The sequence below is a fragment of the Patagioenas fasciata genome, chromosome 25, assembly GCF_037038585.1.
Source record: "Patagioenas fasciata isolate bPatFas1 chromosome 25, bPatFas1.hap1, whole genome shotgun sequence".
NCBI classification, from domain to species: Eukaryota; Metazoa; Chordata; class Aves; order Columbiformes; family Columbidae; genus Patagioenas; species Patagioenas fasciata.
In genome coordinates this window covers 1,155,907-1,180,944 of record NC_092544.1, presented here as the reverse complement: position 1 = coordinate 1,180,944, position 25,038 = coordinate 1,155,907, and the positions used below count along the sequence as shown (strand labels likewise).

Below are 25,038 nucleotides of genomic sequence, written 5' to 3'. Positions count from 1 at the left end.
AGTGACGAGTCCAGCGTCCCCAAGTCACACTGGTCTGCTCTACCCACGTGCTGATTTCAGGAGGCCAAGAACAGCATGTTCAGAACTGCTCAGCACAACCCAGCTGCTGTTACAGGAAAGAACGGGGGACACCCTGCGTTTTGGAGCCACGGGGGAGGTGGCACAGGGATCATCACCCACCCAAAGCGTGAGGAGCACGGGAGGTGAGAGGAGGGAACGGAGCTGGCGAGGGGCTGGAGCACAAGTGTGATGGGAGCGGCTGAGGGACCTGGGGGGTTCAGCTGGAGAACAGGAGCTGAGGGGAGACCTTCTGATCTCTGAACTGCCTGAAAGGAGCTTGGAGCCGGGGGGATCGGGCTCTGCTCCCCAAGAACAAGCGCCAGCAAAGCGCCAGGCTCAGGAAAACCCCTTCACTCAAGAAGGCAAATTACAGGAATTCTTTGCTTACACCTGGGAGCAGAGTAAAATGTGACCATACAACCCCAGCCCGGCCTCCCAGAGATGTGTCCCCCTGCCCTGGGGTGTGGAGTGAGCTCAGCTCCAGGATTCAAGGAGATTTCCAGATAAATGAAGCAGCATCAGCCGGTGCCTCCCACGGGCGCACAGGACAGCTGGATCTGACACGGACACGAGCTCGCTCGATCCCTCCTTTGCTGCTCACGCATGCGCTCGGGTGCACTCGGGATAATCAACCCCTTTCGAAACAAAGGTGGTGAATGCGTAGAACTCATGGAGCAGCAGAGGAAATCCCCTGAAGGAACCGGGACCAAGCGGGAGGCTGGAGTTTCGCTCTGCTTGTTCAGCAGCGGTTTCCTGCGGGGCAGCCGAGCTCGGCGCTGCGTGCCAGGGGGTTTCCAGGAGGTGTCAGCGCGGGGCGCTTTCCGCGCCCGCTCATAGAAATGCAGTGAGATCAGCCCGGAGATGCTGACCACAGATCCCAGTGAGCCCACAGCAGCAGGAACTGGGAAGAGCAGGGGGAAGGGAGGTTTGCACACAGCTAATGGGTTCCCCCAGAGCAGTTCTTGGGTTTGTTCTGTGTTTGTGGTTTTTTTTCATTGGTTTCTTTGTTTTCCTCCTCCAACCCCCCAGCTATTTGCACAGCACCAGCCAGACGGGGCTCTGCCTGGGCTCGGGGAGCAGAGATTTCGGGTGGGGGGTTCACAATCCCGGTTCAGAAGACCCCACGGCTGGTGAACCCGCAGCTCGGTGTTATTAATCCTTATTGGTGAGGACAGTGAGTGAAGGACCTGGATTGATATCTGAGTCCGACCAAACCGAAGTCCAGAGCAGCCTGGGTCACAACAGCGCTATGAGCATCTCTCCTAATATTAAAGGATCTATTCCATGACATCGCCACGGGTTCTTCTTGTTCATCTGCGGATTTGTACACATGGGATGGGGCGAAGGGGAAGTATTTTTTTAAGGTCTGAATGCAAGGATGCTCTGGTCTGCAACCAGAAGATTGTACCCACAAGTTTTGTTCTGTAAAGAGGTAGCAAAAGAGAAGAGTTTTCCAAAGAGAGCCTTCTCTTTGGTGTAATATTCATTGGACATGACACTGCTTTGGGATAGCAGTTAGGGTTGGCTGGCTTTACCCCCCTATATCTTGGTGTTACTTCTCCTTCTAGTTGCAATCACCTAATGCAATAAGCCAACGGATGGGCCCCATAAAAGCACTGAGAGTTTGGCTATGAAACAGAAGACCACGTATTGACTGTAACCACCCCACTGCTCTCAGGTTTCATCGTGGTAATACTAATGCACAGCAAACAGGCAACATTTCCCCGACAAGACCATAATACCACCCCTGGCCTCGCTCTCAAATCAGGTCGATACCAATCTACAGTTCCATGATGTCAGATTTGGGAATGGGGTTGGTGCCTCCCAAGGACCCGGGCGGATTGATGGAGGTGACACGGAGCCACCGAGGCATCGCCGCATTCCCCGCAGCACTGCTGGCCAGCCTGACCTTCCAAGATCATTTTCACTGCTCCAAACCACCACAATATCCCTCAGGACTGGTCCAATGGATGTTTTTATTGGCTCTTGCAAGAGCACAAACTCCGACCTGGCTGTTTAATGCACGGTTCTCCCAGACACAACTGCGCCGAGTCCATGCATGGGACGTTCAACAGCTCCCATCTCCTCCAGTGCACGGGGTGCGCTCATGGGGCTGGCTGCAATGTGGCTCTATCAGAGCTATATCCAAGCTATATCCAAGTTACGGAATTTCAGAATCGCAAGAATAATTCCCTGCTGAAATTACACATGGAATGATCTTAAGACCTGCTCTGTAAAAGCAAGAGCTCTAAAGAAACCAACACTGAAAGGGAGAAGGAGCTAAAAGAGCCGCAGCAAGTTCACGTGGTAACGCTTGCACTTCTTTATAATCTCCCTCCTTGGTTGAGGCAACAAAGCATGGGAGGGCTCCACAAGGTTGGAAAGCAACGGCACCCCGCTGGAAGGATGGTCTGGCAAGAAACCAATAAATAAGGGGAAGAATGAGATAAGGAGGACGTGTTTATGGGGGAAAAAGAGATGGTGAAATAATGTCTTAAGAATGGATGTACTTTATGTAAAACGTCTTCAGGAGATGGCTGAGAAAGGGGTCTGATCTATTCAGTATCCCGTGGATTCACCTGCAGGGCTGTTCCTTCACTGCAAGAAAACACCCTCGCTGCTGAGGCCAAACAACTTCATTTGACATCAGAAAGCTCAGGGAACAAGGCACAGACCACCAGGTATGGGCTGAGCGCCCTGGAGAGCTGCCTGTCCTTGGCATCGCTGCGCCACGCAACTCAGATATCGCATTTACCTCTGTGACCCGGCGCGTTACGTTAGCGCCTGCGCTTGGCATTAAACAGCTGCTCTACCCTGCCGCGCATCCAGAAGGACGGTTGCCTTAAGTCCGTGCTACAGGAACTTTAAGATAAAACACGGCATACGTTCAGGGTGACTAACGCACTCCCTGATGCTGGCTTATGCGGAACGTGTTGGAGAAGTTGCTTTGTTTTCTGTCTGCCGTTTAGAAAATGTGACTCCACGTCCGCTGTGCTGTGCCGGGGATGCAGACAGCACCTCGGTGCGAGCGTGGGGACGTGGGGACATGGGGACGTGGCTCGGTGGGGGAGCAGCCGGTGTCGGGCACCCCGCATCTCACCCCGAAAACCCTCCGTGGTACGGAGATTTTCATTCACGTTAACACCGAGCCTCTTTAACCACGTCTAGGAAGGAGCCCAAGAGTCTCTGAAACAGCCGCAGCCCCGGGAGAACCCAGCCAAGGGGAGCCGAGGATCCTCATGCACTTTAGGGCAATGAAACCTGGTGCTCGGAGTGTTCCATGGGTCCCATCTGCTGCAGGAGGGCGATGGAATGTACCGAACCCACCGCGTTTCTCCGTCTGTTGCCCTCTCACCGCCCCCTGGCTCCCTCCCTACATCCCTTCAGCTCATATCCACCATGGGCCGTCACCATGGAGCCCTTTGCACCCACCGCTCGCTGCCCACGCGTCTCTGACCCGAGCCACCCGTGCCGCGGCGGGTGGGAGCTGAGCTGTCCTGAACCAACACGTTCCCTCCCATTTTCCTCTCTTTGCTTCGCTACCTTGATCAGCCGCTAATGAAACGTTTTAAAATAAAAGCAAACTTCAACCGGTAACAACAGAAAACCACAACCACCGACTAATTAAAGCCTGACACACCAGAAACAAGACCACCCAACGGCAAGAGTGGAATTGACGACACCTACTAGGGATCTCTCGCATCTCTTTGGCTTGTCTGCAACACACAGGAAGGATGATCTTCAAGTATGAACTTTAATTGTATCCCACAGAAATGCTACTTATCAGCTGATCTTGTCTTTTTGAAACGATAAACAATAGCATTAGACCAGTGCTGAATTACTGAAGAGCACTGCGAGCTACCTGGAGCCGAGAATTGAGATACACATCAAATTTAGATCTCGCATCCATTCTGGTTTGAGCTACTTTGGTTGGGTGGGATTAAAATTGTATAAATACAACCCTTCTTTTCTCCCCCACCCAAAACCCAACCATGAGAAAAAATCTTCCCAGTTCCTTGTAATAAGGGTAAAAACCATCAGGAATATCATTTTTCAGGAGAAAGCTCTGGAAAGATTTACAAGATAGGGAGTACAGCCCAACACATCAGAGGCAGCTACGGGATGTGTCTGTGCTCCTCAGCCGCTCAGGAAAGACATTAAGGTGCTTGTTAACTTGGAGACAACTGAGAAAATAAAAACTCAATGCAGTCCAGGGTATCCGCCCGTCCCGAGGGCCAAAATAACCTGCAATCCAACTATATCTGGCCTTCTCCTGCTCAGCTCCACAGGGCACCTCCACTGACTTGCCGTCACTGTTATCAGTCACTCTACACAACCGTAACGCAAAAGAAGAAATAAAATGAGACACTTACCCTCCTTCAAAGATCTTGATCCTCACTGGCTCCCCTCTTTTGGTTACAAGAGCCTCTTCTTCTGATTTTCCTCTTTTATCCTCTTCCTTCTCAGCTCTAGTTATCTCTTTTCGACCTTCATTAGAAAGGAGCGAAGGCAAATGAACCTATCTCCCCAAAAGAGCAAAACAATCCATGATTATATACAAAATCACTCTAAGACAGACACAGACCAAACAGCCTCAGAAAGAGCCAGCAACCTGCTGCACGCGCTGCTCCGGGCAGCCCAGCGCAGTAATTAGCACATCCTGCTAACGAACAGGGCCTCTGCTGCTCGGTTTTGGGCCCTGCTAGTTATCTTATACATACAGGGACCGCTGAAAATGCTTTAAATCCCCCCCTGCATATGGTGGCTCAATATTATTCAGCTCTTGCCAGCTGGAAAAGTGAGGAATTAAGAGAAGTGTCTTGGCTGGGTCGCCCTGAGCCAAGGGGCCCTGCTCCCAACCCCAATGCTCTGTGCTTGGGCAATGAACACATCTACAGAGGGCTGGGGAGGAGGCATCTGTGGAATTCATACATCTAACCTCAGCCTTTGGGTTACCCCCACATACACATACATTTGGACTTCGGCCATCTAAATGTGATATAAATCAAGGCCAGGCTCGACAGTCGGCGCTCCCGGGTGATTTCCTTTCACCAAAACCCTGTTGCACTACAGAGAAAGCCACAAACCAACGGGAGAAAATATCCTCAACCTCCCCAGTTGTTCCCAAGGTGAAAAAAATCACTTTTTCGCTGTGAAACTTGCCACCCTTTTTAAACCCAAGCTTAAGTCATGCACTGACATCCCCTCCAGCATGTTCGGTGTGATTTGTTGCAGTACATGGATCGAGAGGTGAGAGCTGCCTCTCTAGCTCTGTACGATGCAAGGGGAGTTCCTCCACACCCGGGATGACATCTCGGGATCTGCCCCCCTACAACCTCACCTTACAAACAACGGGAGTCTCCGAGGCTCCCAAAGAGGAGAGCAGATCGCCCTTCGCCCAGGTAACTTCTTACACAAGTGCAAGAACATCTTTTAACTTCAACTGAATTACCCATATCCTCACTTCATATATAATTTATGGGAAAAGATTAAAGGCATTTGAGAGACCAGGGATTAATTAGAGGGATTTTAGCCTGAATGTAGCCAACAAACTGGCAGAAGTCTAAAGCAGAGCTGGTCACCCTTGACTCTTTACAGTTGCTGGAAAGAGCTGCTGATCTCCAGGGTGACTCAGCCGCCCTACCTTAGACACTGATCTCAAGGGGGGTGAATCACCCAGGAGGTGCCTCTTTGTCTCCCATGGTTATACAGGAAGCCAAGAGCTGAAACTGAGACGTGGAATCCAGCGGGACAGAACCCAGCGAGCGCGCTGCTGCTGCTGCTGCGGCCTGCAGGTCTGCAGCGAAGGGACCGACTCACTAAAACGCAGCTTGGCAAAGCTGAGCTCAAACATTTTCTGGAGCAGCTCTGCTGGGGGACGGGTGAGAGAGCTGGGTGTTCAGCTGGAGAAGAGAAGCTCTGGGGAGACCTTGTTGTAGCCTTTCTGTACTTAAAAGGGGCTGATAAGAAAGATGGGGACAGACTTTTGAGCAGGGCCGGTTGCAATAGGACAAGGGGTGATGGTTTAAACTAAAGGAGGGAGACTCAGGCTGGCCATGAGGAAGGAATTGTTGCCCTGAGGGTGGTGAGAGCCTGGCCCAGGTACCCAGAGAGGTAGTGGATGAACCATCCCTGAGACATCCCAGGCCAGGCTGGATGGGGCTCTGAGCAACCTGGGCTGGTGAAGATGTCCCTGTCATGGCAGGGGGGGCACTGGGGTGCTGGAAAGGTCCTCCAACCCAAAACATTCTGTAATTCTATTATTTCATGTTTGCCCAGTAATTTCAGGAGCTCTGGTTAGAAATGGTCTCGAGCTGGTGTGTCTGGGCACGGAGGTGTCTGTGCTGGGAGGACATCGGCGGCTGGAGACACACTGAGCACCTTCAAGGATTGAACCTTGGCCATTAGGGCTTCACCTCCTGATGGGAACTACCCGCTGGTAACAATGCTGGGGCAACCTTCCCGGTCAGCTCCTTATTTACTGAGGAATACAAAACAATTGACTTTCTAGATGTAGCATGAGGATTATTTATTGCAACTTTCGAAAGCACAAAACACAGACAGATGAAAGGCACCAGAGAGAGCCAAACTCATACAGTCGCTACTATCCCCTTGTACAATCTCGTTTAATTTACAAAGTGTGCAAGCCCAGTACAGCGTAATTAGCCATCCCTACATGCACGCTGCACCTACAGTCGCTTCAGAATTGAGCAGCTCAGTAAATCACACTGATAATTTAAAAATCAAGCCGAGTATGCAGACAGTATACACAGTCCTACTGCTTGCTGGTAGCTTGCTGCATGCATCATTGTACAAAAGATCAGTGCTGGTTTACATTGTCTGTTGTGTTGACTGACAACTTGTAGTTACATAAAGAAACAGCTGGAGCCCAGTTAACCAAGGGTTGAACAATCAACCCTGGACAGACGCTGCTGCTACGCAGCTCCCATGAACCGCACCTTCCTGAGTAACCAGCGCTGCCCTTTCCTACCTGCGCTGGTCGGGTGGATTTTAAAACCAAACGGGGACTTCGCTCCCGCTGATCACCTCATCAAAAAATATTTCTCTGCTTGGCATGACGTCCATTTATCTCCACTGAAATTAGGAGAATTTCTGCAAACCGCACTCCTTTAAGCGGTGAGATATGAGATGTAGGCTGCACCGTTTTCTAGGTGAACACATTGGGACTAATTCTTACTTTAGCAAATCGCCCCATGAAAACTTTAACTTTCGCCACCGCTCAGCTTAGAGGGTTTTGCGTAAAAGGGTTTTGAGCAAACGCATGCAGTGAAATGTGCATTTTGATGTATTTGAAGCGTTCCTGCCTCAACGCGGGGACACGCGGTTGGGGGTTCCTGGGACACACACTGGTGTGGGGTTTAGCACCGTGCGGAGAGCGGAGCTCCGGGGAGCTCAGGCACTTCTAGAGAACGGGAACAAGATGGTCCAGCATTGCTCAGATAAAACCTCATGAAAATACTGCATCAATAGCAAGCGTTAGAGCGGGTGCTGCACCGCACGGGTCATTATCTGCCCTATCTCCCTAGAAACTCTGGGGCTTGGATTTCTGCAGGAGAATGATGGAAATGCTGAAGAGAAGCAGGGACTGATTGAATCAAAGCAACTCTACTGTGTATTTTAAGACATATTTATAAGCAGCAGCTGCGGCAGTGATTATGATAAATTTAATATTCAGAGTTCATTTCATGATACAGAAATAAAGTGAATAATCCATCAATAAAAATTGACTTGATATGAATATCAAATTGCAAAATCTTTCGAGCGGCTCTGTTTACTGATCTACATGAGCAGGATCTGGATTGAAGGATCTGTATGGTTCGGCATTAATCAAATGGGAAAGTCTGGCCTCAAAATGAGACACACAACAGTCGGTGGCTACCACAAGTGTCTGAAATACTCCTGTGCCATGTGGCCGGTTCCTCTGGTGAGCTCTGCCCTGTGAAACCGTTCACTTTGCTCCTCTAATGCCAAAGACCGGGTATAAAATACCCGTAGATACCCAGAAAAGCAGCAAAGGACCTTAAGTCAATGGACCAAGCGACACGGGTGTTTTAACAAGAGTCCGTGCCCAACCCACTGAGGCGCTTCTAGAAATGTCACTGCAAGCCTCTGTGCTTCTTCGGAGCCCTGAATACACTTGCAAATCTCCCTTTAATATTTTTAAATACTTTTAAGCGTACCTCTCCACGTTCACTAATGCGAGATCAGTAGATGCACAACCAGACAGAATCCCATTTCCCCAAGGTAATCCTTCGTCATTTATAACACGCAAAATGTAGGGAATTATAACAGCATTTATGAGGAAAAAAAACCTGTAAAGCTATTTGAAATATCAAGACAAATGCAAATGGAGTGTAATCCTGTGTGCTCGAGCAGCGGCAGCTCCCGCGCGCGGTGATTCCTACATGCTCTTTACATTACAAGGCAAGTAGAAACCGGAGAACAGAAACGTGGCACGTTGCCCTGGGGCAGGCTTGCATTTTTTCCCTTATTACAGTGGGTTTTAGCTTCATTCTAAAAGTTTCACCGACAACAAGCGCTTACCAAACTGAGAAAGGGATGAATAAACTCCTATCAAACTAAGAACAGCAATGCCCCGGCCCTCGGCCCCCTCTTCCCACGTATCCAACTGGATGAGGAGAAATAGATAGGATTGCATTACCTCTGTCATTTTTGGCTTCCTGGAGCCGGCCGGGACCAGCCTGCCCGCCTCTGGCCGCGGGGCCGTGGCCATGGTGTAGGTCTCCTTGCTCACCTTCTGCTTGGACCTCAGGAGGGCCAGGGCTGCTTTGGTGGAGACGCCCGGCAGGTTGGGGTTGTACAAGCTGACACACCAGCTGGCGTACACTGAAGAGCGTCGGTCGGCTTGCTGGATGTGATTTGGCTTTATGTAGTTCAAATAGCACCAACTGACATTAGTGGTTGTGTGGAGGCTGGGGAACTGGAGTACCTTCTTGGTGTCCGTACCTTCTCGAGACTTCATTGCACTACGAGGGACCTCTGAGAGAGGTGCGGGGCTTGGAGGGTTTGGTGGAGGCTGCTCCACCACTTCTTTGGAGTCTTCTTTCTTCACAGCTTGCGGAGGTGCCTTGCTGAGGAACTGCTTGCCCGCCGGCCGCTCGTACTCTTCCAGCGCCTCGAAACTCGGAGAACCTGAATGGGACACAGCTTGCTGCAAAGTACTTGGGATTTCCTTTGGCTCCGACTGCTCTAAGGACAAACCAGGTGGTGTTTCAACCTCAACCCTGCCTTGGCTTTCTGCAAGGAAGTGAGATTTATCCTGCTTTTTCCCTTCCTCTGTTGCGCTGGGTGGTTTCACCACTTCCAGCTTCTCTTCTGCTTCCAACACTTCCTCCTCTTTCACCCTCTTCTGCTGTTGTGTTTCCATTGTCAGCTCCAAGCTGCCAGCTGGAGAGAGCATCCTTTTACTTCCACCGACCGTTGAGGGGCCTCCTTCCAGCCCGAGGACGCTGTCTGACGGGGAGGTGAGCGGGATGTAGCCCTTTCGTTCTGGCAAGGGCAAGGGCACTCTGAGATACGGGCTCTGGAAGATGCTTCTTTGATCCTCTGTGATCATCTGTGCCAGGTCGAAGCCCAGCCCGTGAACATCGGCACTGCACACCAGGGTACCCTTGGGTTGGCGATCGTCGAATTTGGGGAGAACAAGAGAAGAGGAGCTGCACTGGGACTGAGTGACCAGGATCTGGGAAAGCGTCGTGTACATGGCGGTCCCGTAGGACGGCATGTTTGTCTGTATGCGAACGGGGACAACGAGAGACACCATTGGGTCTGAGCGCGTGGGAACGACCAGCTGAGATGTGGATATGGACACCGAAGGACTCGTCGTGCAGGTCAAAGGATGCAACCTGCCGTCGGAGCCATATTCTGTGCACAGAGCAAGACTGGAGGTTCCCGCTGCTGGGAATAAACTGGATTTGATCGGCGACAAATGCCCGCCAGCTTCCCCTGGCAACTGGAGGGCAAACTGAGACTGAAGAGGCAGAAAAAAGGCTGAAGGGATGGGCGAGGAGCCGGGGTAATGCACCGGCAGGAATGAGGGATGCGGCCTGAACGGCGCCTCGGCGGGGTGAGACATCAAGGGAGGAGCGATGTGGAGCGGGCCCGGGTGGAGCAGCGTCTGCGGGAGAGGCAGCGGCGGAGCCTGAAATATGGAAGGAGGAATCTGCGGCATGGAGAACTGAGCAGAGAGGATGTCGGACATGGTGTGCGCGGCGAAGAGCTCCGCAGACTGCCCGGGCTGCGGCAGCAGGGGCTGGTAGGGGAGGATGGAGACCTGCGGGGACATGAACTGCTTCTCGTGCAGCGTTAGCTGCGGGACGGGGTGGTGAAACACCTGCAGAGCTTCTGTGTAGGGCTGGGTGTACGCCGGCTCGGGGCTGTCCTTCGGCTGGCTCTTCTCACTGGGGTAGCTACCATGAGACGGCAAAGGGGATGAAGATGTGGGCTGATGGGGCAAACTCGTTGAAGGAGATTTACTTGAAGAAGGAATTGGGTCTTCTGTGTCTGTTCGGGCTGTGGGGGCCGGGTCCGGGTCGTGCTCGGGGTGCCTGGTGAGGGACGCCTGCCTGACGAGGAAGCATTTCCTCCTCTCCTGGGGGGTCGAGGAGCCGGGGCCGGGGGCGGATGCAGGAGTGGACGACAAGCTCCCGTAGTCAAATGATTTACTGCGGGTCTCTGTCATCTGGGAAGGATGGGACACGTTTGGTGTCTGCTCAGAAGCAGATCTGCGCATTTCCCTGGAATGGTGATGGTGGCTCGGAACCATCAACATATGCGAGCCGAGGCCGGGAGGCTTGGGCTGGGACTCGGGGGGCTGGCTGGTTGACTCTGCCTTGCTGTGATCGTCACGATCGAACAAGACAGAGTGGCTGGAGCCGTGGGATATGCTGCTCTCCTGGCTTGGGCTTCGGGTGAGAGAGACGGATTCGAAACTGGACTCCCCGGAGGACTGAGCCATCTCCGCCAGCCGCAGCCTCTTCTTCTTTGGTGGGAGTTTCTCCGCGGGGAGCTGAGAAAGCGTCTGGCTCCTCTGTGGCCACTGAAACTCCTCCGTTTTCTCCGGCTCTCTCGGAGGAGGCTCCGGCTCCGTTTCTGGTCTGTCAGGCTCTTCCGTGACCAGGATCTCAGGGACCTGGATGTTGGGCTGGCGCACCAGCCGGGGTTGCAGGGAGTGGGGCGGCCGGCTGTGCTGGGCGCTGGGCTGAGACGAGAACTGCGACAACGGCTTCTCCTCCGCCTCCAAGCTGCTCGCCTGCTCGATGGAGTCAGACTTCTCAAAGGAGCTCGTGTGCTGGATCACAGAGATCTCCTTCGAGGTTGTTCTTCTCTCTTTGCCCTCCGAGCTTGAAGCGGGTTTGGTGTTCCTGGAATGAAAGCCGGCGCTGACATCGGAAGGTGCGGATTTACCCGGGTCTGCTGGTGACTTCATGGATTCGCGGGTTAGGTTTAAAGCGACATCAGATGATGCTGGGTTTGCAAACGGAGGCCCTGTCGCAGTACTGGAGGAAGGAGTGTCAGACAACTCAAAAGCTGGAGGCTCCTCATCGTCACCGAGGCTCTTCTCCTTCCGCCTCTTCCGGAGCGGAGTGAGCTCCAAGGTGCTCCCCAGCTTGTAATGCATCATCTGGGGCCACGCGTCAGGATCCGCAGCGCTCTTCTCAGGCTCTGCAGAGGTATGGGACGTGGAAGAACGAGGCTTGGAGAGCTGCAGTTCTGAACAGTAGTATTTCTTATGGGCTTCATAATTGTCCCTTTTCTTATACCGAGCACCACATATGTTACACTCGTACATGAACCCTTTAGCTTTCGGACCCTTCCGTGACTTTTTGGTAAGATCGCTTTCCTTGGTTTCAGGCTCTTCGGGAGGTTTGGAAACGGCTTCTTTGTTCGCAGAGCTGACCTCCTCCGAGACGTACTCCACTCCCAAAGGTAGCTCGATAGCTGGTTGGCGTTTTAGCATTCGAGGATGGGAAGAAAACGCTTGACTGCGGCTTAAGACTTCAGGCTCCATGATGTGATCATCGAATGAGTAGCTACCGCGAAAGGTGTGCGGGGAGCTCATAGTGCATGCAGCAGAAGGCATTGAGTGGCTTCTTAGGAGAGGCACTGTCTCTGTGGCACTGTGGGATTGCTGAAGTGACAACAATGATTGTTCGGGCTTCATTTTTTCGCCGTGGGACGTCAACGCTTTGGATGCATCCAACTGGCTACTGGAACCAGACTTGATATCAAACTGGAACGGTTCTCTATATACACTAGACTTTGGAGATTCAATGCTGCTACGTCTAGATAAAGAGCTTCTTCTAGGCTTAACGCTATCTATTTCACTGGTATCTACAACAGCTTCATTAATTGTAATTAGCTTAGTGATGTGTTCAATAACCTGTGTCCTAGGCACAGATAACGGTACCATACTAGGTTTCTCTTCGGTAGACAGATGCGGGAACCCCTGGGTTGTGTTTGCAGCTAACGCCGCAGTCCTTTGCCCAATTCTACCACATTTCCCAAAAATAATTTCTGCATAAGATTTCGCATTAGTATTTGCTGGGCTGATCTGCTGCTCTGCGCTTTCCGACCTCGAGAAGTAGCCCGACTCGGTGCTCCCCTTGCTCCCGGGGCTCAGGAAAGCTTGTTCATCTATGACCTTCTTCCGTTCGCTCAAGCGGAGCGCAAGCTTCTGCTTTATGGTGTGGGTGTCTTCCGATTTATGGCTCAGAGCGTGGTCTGACGATGGCTCCGCAAACTGGGTGCTGTCCTCCAGAGACTGGGACATGCTGGAATGGGACAAGGAGCAGCGGTCGTGGCTGGAGCCCTGGCTCCCTCCGCTCAGCAAACCACCGGACAACAGCGAGTGCTTCTGCCTGGGCGAGAGCTCAACCGCGTGGCCCGACATGGCACCCGTCTCCTCCTCCGAGTCTGTGCTCTCTCCTTCTGTCGGCTCCTCGAAGTCCTCCCCGCCGATCCTTTCCATCTCCAAGCTGGACGGATACATCTCCGCCCCGATCCCTGAGGCCAGCCCAGCTTTGATTCGATGAGCGTGCGATTTCCTATGTTTATACAAATTGCTCTTAGTCTTAAAAGAAAAGCCACATGGAATGCAAGGGTACGGCCTCTCGCCCGTGTGTGACCTGATGTGTTTCTGGAGCACACTTGGCTTCGCGCAGGGCCGGCTGCAGTACTGGCAAATATATTTGCCCGGTTTCTGAGGTTTCTTTTCCTTCTTGTGCACTTCCTCGGCTTGTTTTAAGGAAACCTGCGACGGGCGAGGGATATAGACCTTCTGAACGGACGGCACGTCCTCTCCGGGAATGATCGGTGAATGGGAAGGTAAGAGCTGGCCGTGGTGAGGGTGAAGCCCGGGCGATGAGAAGGAGCCGGAGGGGCCCGCTCGTACGGGATCAACTAGCTGCCACGTGGGGCCCTCGAGGACGTGCTCCGGCTTCCCAGGAGACATGAATGCTGGTGCCAGGGCGTGCTGCTGGAGCTGCGGAGCGTGGGGAGGGTGCTCGAAAGAGGAGGGCTTGGCTTGCTTCTGGGGGGCAGCCGTCTCCGGAGCCTCCTCCCTCGGGACCGGCAGGGAGCCAGGAAAGTGCTGCTGCGATAGGATGTCCCGCAGAGGGGCTCCCTGCGCCGGAGCGGAGCTGCCCGCGTACGTAGCTGTGGGTGAAACACTGCCCTGGAAAGCCTCTCCTTTGGGAAGCCTCTTTCTTGGACTTTCCTCAGCCTTTTTTGTGCTCTTCTGGCTTTGTTCAGGATCCATGACCTTAAAAGGGTCTTTGAATGCTATTTCGGGAAGGTTTTGGCAGGCTTCATTTACGAATAATAAAGCTCTCTTCTGCAGATCCCCTGTTTCGCCTGCATTTGCTATGGAGCTGGAGCCACCGGGAGAGGGTTGTTGACTTAAAATTTTGCTAAAGTGTCACTACTTTCTATTTGATTCAAAAAAAAAAAAACGTTTCAAGGTCAACAAAGTTCACATTGGTACCGCATCCAAACTACTTCAGAGAGAGGACGCTTTCCAGAACTCTCCGGCCAAATATTTTCCTTGTGAACTTGGTTAAGGCTTTAAACCTCGCCATTTCACTGCAGTTGACAGTGGCAAGCCTTCAAAGCCCAGATGCAGCCCACAATGTGTCTCTTGTTTGTTATGCAAACCTTGGAGAACTTGAGACTCCAGCGCTCATCTCAAAACGACCTTTTTTTCCCGTGCAAGGAAAATAACACTGAACGGTGTACGTTTGTCCCCCGGTGTCTTCCTTCTGTTCCACGATTGAGTTCAAAAGCCTTGGAAAAGTATTTCCCACATTTCTGGAATTACATCCAAAGGAAAACAAACAGAAAAAAATCACTTTAGCGTTTGTATTTAAGTCATTAAATGCTGTTATTCTATAGAGGATAACAGTAAATATTTTGCACAGAAGAAATACAGAATAACTCGTTCAACATCTGCCATTCAGGAGACGTTGCTTTCAATGGTAATCTAAACAGAAATGATGGGAAGTCGAACCTCAGTGTAGTGCACGCAGAACCCGGCTCTGCAGCAGGAACTTGAAACACAGCTTTGAAAAACATATTGAAACGGTTTCAAACTTGAGTCCCTTCTGATCTCCTCAAACGTTTATGGCTTTTCAATTTTTATAATCGTACTTCCCTTCCAAACAGACTGCGCGGTAACGCTGACCCAACACAAAGCACCGCCTAACGTAGCACATACAGTCACTGACAAATACAAGAGCAAATCTTTCCTGCCTAAAATCCGCTCTTCTGCTCGCAATCACCTGCAGTGTCATTGACAACAGCAGGTACGGGGAAAGCACACACACTCAAGTGTTGCCTCTCTCATTTCCTGCCCTTTGCTACCAAACAATGGTGCAAATCCAACTCCCACAGCAAGCACGTATTCCACACGGGCGGATGTCGACACTGGGGAAGCCCTTCTTGCAAAGGATTTGCATGGGAGGGTCTATCAGACCCACCACCCCTGTCCCCAAATCCACCCACGTCCCCTCCTCTGAACTCGCTCCAGCACCTCAAGCTCTTTCCTATAGAGCGGGGCCCAAAACTGACCCCTGGAGACACACCTGTGGGCAAACAGATCTCTGTTTGCAGTAGCTCACCATGTCCTTACAAGAAATTCCATGCTTTAGAGAAGCAGACGAGGCGATGGGTAAAGCACAGGGCGCTTGGGCACTCTGCTAACTGGAGATCATGGTCTGTGCACCCAGGTCTCAACTGTAGCTTTGCAGATGCCAGCGTAGACATTTGAGGTGATTTATGACGGAGGGAGATTTGCAAACAGCAAGCGGCAACAGCAGATCTCCTGTCATCCCCCTCGTAAGGAGACTCAGTAACACAAACCTCTGCTGCAGCACCGTGGGGACTCACCAGGCAAACAAGTCTCAATTATATTGAAGAAAAAGCAAAGTAAACCAGACAAACAGAAAAGCAAGTCCTGCTCGTGAGCAGAGTCCCCGCAGGGGGCCGCGCACATCCAGGACAGGCCACCGGGAAAACAGAGACTACTTACGGGGGACTGGGCAGTCGGTGATTCTGATGGTGTCTCTCTCTTGCTCGTCCACGATTTAATTTGGTCTGTAAAAGAAACAGCACGTTGGAATCATAATGTGTGCGTATTAAAATGCCACCTCGGCAGCGAGCACACGGGGCTTACACCGGGTGCCCTGATGGGGAGGATTGCCTGGTAACCGCAGCAGTACACAAACTCAGCCCCAACAGCTGGAGAGGCTCCTGGTGACCGAATTCACCTCCTCCGGCGTGTTTACCCCAGGGGGACGGGCACGCGTGTACAAAACACATTGCCGTGGGCTTTCCTGCACAGCGCAGGCCAGACCGAAGCTCCGCACCCCGGTATCGACCTCAGCTCTGCTCTGAGCTCCCTCCTGCACCTCAATCCCAACCCTGCCCGGCTGGAACGTGCCGCCCAAATCCCCATGGCATCCAGGGGCAGCTTTAGAGCTTCAGAGCTACAAACTCAGGCGTCTACCAACTCGATTCAATCATTAGATTCTTAAACCGTTTTCACACGTGCAACATCTGCCGGGTCGCTGCAGACCCACCGAGGGGAGAAGGCGATCCAGGGTTGAGCTCAAGTGACTTGGGCTCAATTCTCGCTTCGGTTACACATTTCCTGTGTGAAACTGGGCAAGTCGTATCATCTACAGCCCGTGTTACTCCCCGTTTCTAAAACGGGGATAGTTCCGTGTTTCGCAGATGTGTTGTGAGTCACCCATCAATGTCTGTGAGGCCCTGGGATCCTACGGGAAGGGAGAGACCCACAGCAATAAACATGATCCTTGTAACCAGAAATGGGAGGACATCCAGGAGACTTCCTCTGCTCATTAAAAGCTGAATGCTGTGCTAATTAACTTTTACATATACCCCACATGGCTTCAGCAACTTCCCTTCTCACCTCTTCAGACAGCAAAGGGCATTGGTACCCGCACCACGAGGAAAGCAGATGGACAACAGCGACTTTGCATTTTGCCAGCAAGCCACATGCAAAGGGTTAACCTATTTTCATAGCTTAAAACCGCTTTTCCAGAAAAGCATTTGAGTCAGAACAGAGTAATTATTGCAAAATCTGCATATTTTAGAGCTAAATATTCCCCAAAATATCACCATTGAAACGAGGAGAAAAAAGAGAAGGCAACGAGCCCTGCTCAGCCTGGGGAGCAGCACCAGCAGAAGGCAGAGGCGGGGAAGGTTCGCAGCGCCAACCCGACGTGGAGAACAGCAGGAACAGCCCCGGGAGCCCCGTCCACCCGTGACACCCGCAAAAAGCAGGGGACACGGCGGTTTCGTCCCCCTCGGAAGCCAACACCCACCCACTGCAAACCCTTGGTAGCGCTTTAGGGCCGATCCAACCACATGCATGCTGGAAGGGCATGACAATGCACCACTCATCTTCCAGAGGGCTTTATTCTTTCTTTGTTTCTTTTTCTGCACATTTGTGATGCAACTAACCCCGTTTTCTTGCAAACAAACCCTAAGAAACCCAAGTTCTCTGGCAATGGTTAAGAAGACCCTCAAGAGCCACCAACATCGCGGCTGTGACGAGGGACGGTGTTCATCACCATTGCATCTCCTCCGAGCACTGTAAACATCGCTGCTGCTTTCACTTCTCGGTGCAACAAAGTCATTAGTAAACTAATATTTTGAAACTACTGCTGAGTAATGATTCTTTCAAAATTCATCTGAATTGAATGCTCCAGACCTGCCAAACCAAGAGTGGGAAGCCAGCTCTTGGCAAGACGGGGACTCTTTCCAAGGTGATGTGTCTTGCATGCAGCTCAAGCAGTAATTGCCTTTCCCCAATACTATGTTCCCCCTGCTGAGACTTATGGTTAAACTCATGTATTGAGAAACCTTCCAAAACGTTTCTACATAGTTTCAAACCACAGGAGTGGAAAAAAAAAAATATAATAAAGGAACAAGTACAGTTCAGATGGAGTTTATGATTTGTGCTGCATTTCGTAACTGCAGGGTGGATCAGTGGGGACGGAGGCTTTGGTCAGCACCCCGGGCCCTGCTCTCCGGCCAGAGGGCTCTGCGGGGTTCAGATGAAGATGGTTTCCCTTGACTCACTGCTGAGCCCCCCCCGCGCCGGCCGGGTCGCTCTCCCACGGACACTCACAGCCCCCCTGGACAGTCCTGCTGAGCACCAGAGGCGCTTCATACAACTACAGAACGTCCTGAGCTGGGACCTGCAGGACCATGGAGTCCAACTGCTGTCCCTGCACAGGACACCCCACAGCTCACCCGTGTGTCTGAGGACGTTGTCCAGTCTCCTCTTGAACACTGTTAGGTTGGGGCCGTGACACCTCCCTGGGAGCCTGTTCAGTGTCCAGGGTGAAGAACCTTTTCCCCATGTCCCATTGACCCTCCCTGGCACATCTTCTGGCATTCCCTGGGGTTCTGTCCCTGTCACAGAGAAGAGCTCAGCCCTGTCCCTCCTGCTGAACCTGCAGCCCCAAGAGCTCTGCCCTGAGTCTCCTTGTGCAAAACCCAACAGACATATAACGCAAAACCCAAGCAGATACAGGGAGTGCCGTTGATTATTTTGCTGTGCGAGAAGCAGAATCTTGCTTCAAGATGAAGCTCGCCCTTGTGCAGAGAGCACACACAAAGCCCAGACACGACATGGAGCGAGGTCCTTCCACATCACGGGTCCTCAGGGGCATAAAACTGGTCCTGATTCCATCTGTTTACTGGTCCAAGAGCAGCCTCGGTTGCTCCCAAGTTGGAGGGTGCAGGTCTGTATCTGCAGCTGGGCACTGGTCTGCATCTCCTGGCCTGAGGAACCGAGTCCCGGTGACCCCTCCGGCGCTGGGATGGAGCAGAAGGAAGCACCAAAACACCCCGGGTTGCCAACACATTGAGAAACACACACCAGGCCAACTTGCAGACATCATACTCAATGCTGCCTCACAGCGTGGGGCTCTGGTTTGGAATGGCTGCTGGGATGAGGGGGGACTCCGGCAGACCCGCTGCACCAGCACGGCCGGGCTGCACACCCACGGACTCACACACAGCACAGCACAGCCCTCCACGCTGTGTGTTTGCACACGCAGGAGCCCGGGCTCGCTGCACACAGCCTGTCGAGCCCTATGCAAATACCCACCAGACCCAGAACATGGCCACACCGCAGGCAGAGAGCATCGTCTGCATTTGACAACCAGAATGGATATTGCAGTAATGCAGCAGTGATTTTAGCAGGCAACGCAAAAAAAAATGGACCCCAAAGCAACTACCAAAATGAGCTCCTCCAAGCACCTTTCATATTTCATTTTACCCTGTAAGGATACGCAGCACGTCCTGCTCGCACATCTGGGCTGTGCTGCCCGGAAGGGACAGCATTTGGAATCTTTTCTCCCGTTGACCTCAGGAGCACAGTGCATGGAGCAAGGGATGCCCAGCAGGTTGGGTAACCCCCGGGTGACACAGAGCAGAACGGCACCGAACGACAGGAAACGGGTGGCAGCAGCAAGGACGACGTGACTGTGCCATAACGGGTTCAACTCCCGCTCCTCGCAGAGCATTCCCAGTGTTCATACGCACGGGTTTTACCACCCATGATTCAGAGCCCACGCCAGACTGCAGCATCCTCCTGCATGGGGGGGGATCCGCTGGGCACGAGGGGGTCGGTGATGCTGCCCACAGGGCAGAGCAGGTCTGTGGGACTGAACAAAACCACATGAGGAATTGGAAGACAATCAAAACAGTAAAGAGAAACTTCTTAACATGACAATTCCATCTCTGTTCCTTGATAGTTTTACTCCGCGAGCTATTACACAATCTGTGTTTTTGTCTCGTTAACAATAAAGCTGAAGCAATTAAGCAAGATGCACTAAAACTTCAGCAAAATAAAATGAAAACAGACTCCAAGGTTATAATATGAACTCACTAAAATGACAAAGTGATCTTCCAAGCTGGCATCGCAAAAAAGCTTCAGGTTTGCTTTGAATACAGAAGTGAGAAGAAGAAATGCTACAGAAGCACGTTCAGCATCCTCTGGAGATGCAGGAGCAGGATGTGGTTGTTGGAATCACCGCATCTCCCCATAGCCCATGATACGAAATCAGATCTTCCTAAGCAGCCTGTTACTTATGGACACAACAGCAACACACAACGCTGTGCTATGCCAGCCTGTACCTTGTTTATCTGAACGCAGAGAGGAGATGCTGCAAGATTTCTGTTCAAGCGACAGAGAAAAAACCCTGGAGTCTCAGTGGGAATAATTCAACAAGGAAACTTCCCCCACCGATTCAGCACCAAAGACAATGGGGTTTTTCCTGTTCTCAATGAAAAGAAGGTCACAAAGAGAAGAAAATGGTCCTTTTATTCCCTACAGGCAAAAAATAGAGCTGTTGATCCCATCGCCAGGCTGGCAATCTCCTACTGACAGAAACAGGCTTGACTCGTTGGGAGCATATATTGAAATTCATTTGGATTTTGTCACATAACAGAAATGGTGAAAACAGATAGAAATCCATATTGGACACACGGAGCAGGCGCCTCCAGTGCCACCCTCACCGTCCAGAGCCTCCCTGGTAAAGACTCTGCTGTGTTTTCGTGCCGTGGCAGGGGAATTGCTGGAGGAGCTGCTTTAATTGACACGGCTTTTCTCAAGGTAAATATTATCCCAGGTGCCGGAGCCGCCGAGGTGCCGCGCACCGCAAGACGGAGGCGAACCCAGTGACCAACGCAGAACCGGGCGCCATCCACGGTGCGGCTCATACGAGTTCTCCTCCCCAGCGACGCGCATCAAACCCCGCTTTGCAAAGATAATAAATACAGATATCCTGCAGCCGCCTGTGTGCACGCATACACGTCCCTCACCGGTCCCAAATTACGAGCCGCAGAGTTCTTTGCACACAGGGTGTGAGGACACGTGGCCGTTCAGAGGGAATGGTCACGTTTCGGAGCTCTCGTGCTGCCGGCGAAGGCCACGCCAAGTCACAAAAAGCACAAGTAATTTTAAATCAAGATACGTATTTGTTTAACAGGAAAGAAAGAAAACACCAGGCCTGAGTTTGGAGGGAGTGCTGTCAGCTTTGCAGGAAGGAAAGAATCAAGTCTGGACAGTGTTTGCTTCCTTGTCATCACAAGCTCTACACAACTCCCTTGTACGCACACACAAAAATACACCTTATGCCAGTGAAATGAAGCAGCGTTTAATGAGAACCAGAACGCGTTTTGGTTGATTTCCAGGCGATCGGCCTCTTATTAACAGATACTTCTTGTAGATGAGTGCAAATATTTACACAGGGACCCCATCTATTCTGTTGTTTCCCCTCGTAAAGCTGCCCCTCAGGAGCCCACAGCACCAGCGCTCACTGGGGAGGGAGAGAAAACGCAGAGCAGGGTTTCCCACGTCCTCCCGCCTCGGTCGGGATCTCCTCCGCTCCCTCGGACCCAACCGGATTAAAGCAGCAACCAAAGCTTCCCCATCACTGACTCTACGCAGGGATGCAGCCAGAGACCAAACGTTCGCTCCAGCATCTGCTGTTGCGGAGGGGTTGTTGGGGCTCCATCGGAGCGACGAGGTGGCTTTGGATGGGGAAGCTGCTCTCTGCTTTGGTGGAAATATTTACTGAGCGTACAGCAACGCGGAAGGACAAAGAACAATTCTTCACCAAAATGAGCACCTGGAGATTTCTGCCTGTGCCCAAGATACAGCAGGAATTCCTAGTTTGAAAAGCCAATTTAAAACCCCAGAAGCCTAGTGCTACCTTGGCCTTCCCTTGTTCTGGGTCCCCATGCTGCTTCACACAACGCCGCTTCCTCACATGTGCCTTCCTCTATCTCCATCAACATTTGAGAGGTGCAAACAGGACCACACTTCGGGATGCAGACCCGGAGCACAAACCCACCAGGACATCCCACCCGACGGCCGCAGGTCACGCGTGGGATCCACCCCGCAATCTGCTCCGCAGGACCCCCAACCAGCCACGCAGAAACACCAACTTCCCAGCACGGGAACGGCCTCGCTGATTATATATATTTATAGAATAAATTCTTATTATTATATACATTTAAAAAAAAGATCTACTAAGATGCCAGCATTCCAGCTTTAAGCCTGAGCGTTAGCAGGCGAAAGAAAGAAGAGCTCCAGGCCTTGAGAGGAATGAAGCAGCACTTCATTTCCTGCTGTAGGCCTGGTTTATAGCTCTGTCTCTGCACTCTGGCTTTAGGCAGCAGATCGCAGGGGCTGTCTGTGTGTGCTCGGCAGCTGAACAGGACGGGTCTGTCAGTACGAGCATAAAATAGTGAGGGACAGGTTCAGAAAAGGTGTTGGAGGAGGTTTCCGCACGTCCCGAACAGGCGGCTCCAGTCGCATCGTGCTAAGGGGTGGAACTCGGAGATCTCTCATTACCCTAACGAACAGCGAGGCCGGGTCGGGAGGAAGAGTTCACAGCTTTAAATAGACAAGACGATACAGTCGGAAACACCCTGACGAGCTTGCAGCCACGCCAGCCCTGCTGCAGGTCAATAACGCTACGAGGTTTGCAAGACCAAGTCAATAAAAGAAACAAGCGGCTCTGGTGGGAAAACGAGGCACAGCGGGACAAAAGTCCCCCTAAAGGGCAAAGGGAAACGGGTCGGTAGCTGCTGGGTCCCCTCCTCTCCCCGCCGCTCAGCCTTGCTCAGCACGCCAGGTTGCAAGATCAGTAATTCGCCCCACGCGTTTCCTTTTGGTTGCGATGCCGGTCGGCGGATGCGCGGGGCGTGCCCGGCGCTGGGCAGGATGTGGTCCCGTGCACAACACCCGTACCACCCGCAGCAGAAACCCCGCACAAAACACGGCGTGCGGGGCGCTCAGGTGTCCCCCGGCTCCCCGGTCACTCCGTGAGCCACCCAGTGTCACCCATACGCCACAGCCCCCCACAGCATCGCTGGGGGCTCTGCCGTCCCGCACACCAGATGGTGACGCTGCAAGAACCGTGGAGACACAGCAACTCGACCCAAACTGGGGTCTGAATCACCCTCCAGGATTCACAACCCCCCCGCCTGCCCACCCCAAACCAACGGGGCGCGAAGCTGAGGGAACCCAAGCAGTTAATTGGCCATCTGGATAGGAACCTGAAATGATGACTTGGGTTTTCTGCCTTGCAAAATCGTCCTCTTTGAGCTTTTTGCATTCATTCATGAACAACGGGACTACCGGGGCTGCAAATGTGGCCCTGCCCTGTTCTCAGAGCGAGGACGCGTGGCAGACAAGCACCAATCTGGCCATATACCCAAAAAGAGAGGACATGCCTTTCCCACCCCCCTGTTCTTTTTCCTCCTCCTCCAAGTCATTTTGGAAGACACCACTCCCTCCCAAAGCAACAGTGAGTGGTGTTCTTAAAACCATTAAGAGAATGGCCCCAGAAATTAAAAATAAATTATCATCCAAGAAAAGAGGGAAGAAGCCCAGGCCTGGGTGCAGAAGTGTTAAACTACATACATGGACCGCATGCTAACGGCACAAAAGCCTGTTTGCTTTCACAAATCAAACGCTCTGACCTGCGGGCTCCATGCGCTGCTCTGCGATGGCGAATCCCAAGAGCAAGGAGCTGGTGTGCAGTCCGTCCAGCGCCTGTCGTGGAATCTCTGTTCTTGGCCTCAAACTGAACAGCAAACGACGTCCATGCTCGCATTTATGGGGCAATATAGAGAATTTCAGGAAAACAATGACACTGCAGTCAAGGCCCTTGATTTTTTGGAGTAACCATTTCCAGGGACATTGAAAGGTTGATTTGCAAAAGTGATGCCACAATCTCACACGGTCTTCAGAGATCCCCAAATGTTAACACAGAAAACAGTGATAAACTACAGAGCCTGAGCTGCTCGTAAGCACAGGCTGAGAACCTCTCCAGCACTTCTGCATTGAGCTCATTGCTTGCCCTCGAGCTTCAACATCTCTTATGAAAATAGAAAACCGTCTTCATTTAAAGACCACACGTTTTGGTAGAAGAAGCCGTTCTCAGTTAAGATGTTCCAGTGATTGATTTCTTCTCTGCTGAGGTTCTGTTCCTGTTTTCTAGGCTGCCTTTGTCTCGCTCCGCTGCCCAAACCCTGCATCTATACAATTAAACACCAGACTTCTTGTCGTCGTCGTTTTTGCTCTTCGAGGAGAAATACCCCGACTATCCCAAGCCAAGAACCGATCCTTGTGGGTCCTTCCTCAAACCAGCCATGTATGTTGTAATCCCCCACCTACAATTACTACTTGAGATCTATTTGGGGTAAGAGCAACATACTTGAAATTTTAGGCCTTACGCAAACCAGAACACAGAGAATTCTTGGAAACGTGCTTCTTGCCAACGAGCCTTCCATACATCTCAACAAAGTGTGGTCTGCAGAGCCTGGGACGCTGTGGAACGGCAGCAGCGGTCAGGAGCCAGAAACCACTGGGTTTTCTCTGCCCACTGAGACCCTGCGGTGCAGCAGGTCAAAGGGAAACAATATAGATATTTCTGTTCTTTGCAAACTACTCAACACTCCAGTACCCGTATCTGGCTATACGTCAACGGAAAAACGCATTTTATAATTTATATAGCAACAAGATCTTTAAAATGTTATTCTTAAATACTGCAAGCTAGAAAAGGGGTTAATAATCGCCAAGCACACGGTGCCCAGGACTCGGAGTTCAACACAACGCAACCACCAGCCCCTGTGGTTCCCCTGTTAGCGCCCCAGTGCCCGGCTCGAGAACGGGGAACGGGGCCATCGGTTTTAAAGCTATTTCCCAGTTACTTAAAGCAGCAATAAACCTGCAGGGCTATTATAGCAATTTAAAAAGTAAACCTAACAGGGAAGCAAATTTGGTGGCTGTTCCATGTGGCTGGCAGATTGATCGGAGCACTCCATATTTCAGGAGGAACTCAGAGCAAGGTCAGCCGTTAAGCTCAGCCATTAAGCTCGGCTTTGGAGCCGCGTCCCCAGCAGCGCAGGAGCAGGTTCAGTAGAAGCCACTGTATAAATATTTTGCTGAGCTGCAAAAGGAAGAAGCTTCCCCGGCCGGGGTGACATGGGTGACATGTGTCACGATGGGTTCCCGGGCACAATGCTCAATGAGCGCCATTATACGAAAGGCTGTTTATTTCCCATTGCAAAGCGGCTGCCAGAACACACAGTCACGCGTCTCACCCTGCGGGCTGTCACAGAGAAACTCCTCTCCCAAAGAGAATGAGATGATTATGTCGGGATTAACTCTTTGGCAGCGGCAGCGGGACTTCCCCGGTCCCTGCGCCCTGACCAAGCAGCACCGGGGCACAAACGTTGCCATTGATGCCACCCCACATCCCAATGAGTTCATTAAAACTCTTAATTTCAGCACAGACAGGTGAGATCAGGGCTCTTTCTACTTCTTCACTATCTCACGCGCTCATTGGTGCTCTACAAGTGATGCAATGTCCTGAGTTGGAAGGA

General features: G+C 51.9%; 1 protein-coding gene across 8 annotated transcripts in view; it reads right to left on the bottom strand.

Moving 5' to 3' along the window:
- Positions 1-25,038, bottom strand: part of HIVEP3 (HIVEP zinc finger 3) — a 145,331-nt gene that overhangs the window by 33,060 nt on the left and 87,233 nt on the right. For all 8 annotated transcript variants that reach the window (XM_071799203.1, XM_065857085.2, XM_071799204.1 and 5 more), the window contains 3 exons: positions 15,629-15,693; positions 8,744-14,409; positions 4,434-4,579 (listed from right to left, as the gene is read on the bottom strand). In XM_071799203.1, the coding sequence (XP_071655304.1) occupies positions 4,434-4,579; positions 8,744-13,861 (5,264 nt within the window). In that variant the 5' untranslated portion in view covers positions 13,862-14,409; positions 15,629-15,693. The remainder of the gene's footprint in view (positions 1-4,433; positions 4,580-8,743; positions 14,410-15,628; positions 15,694-25,038) is intronic.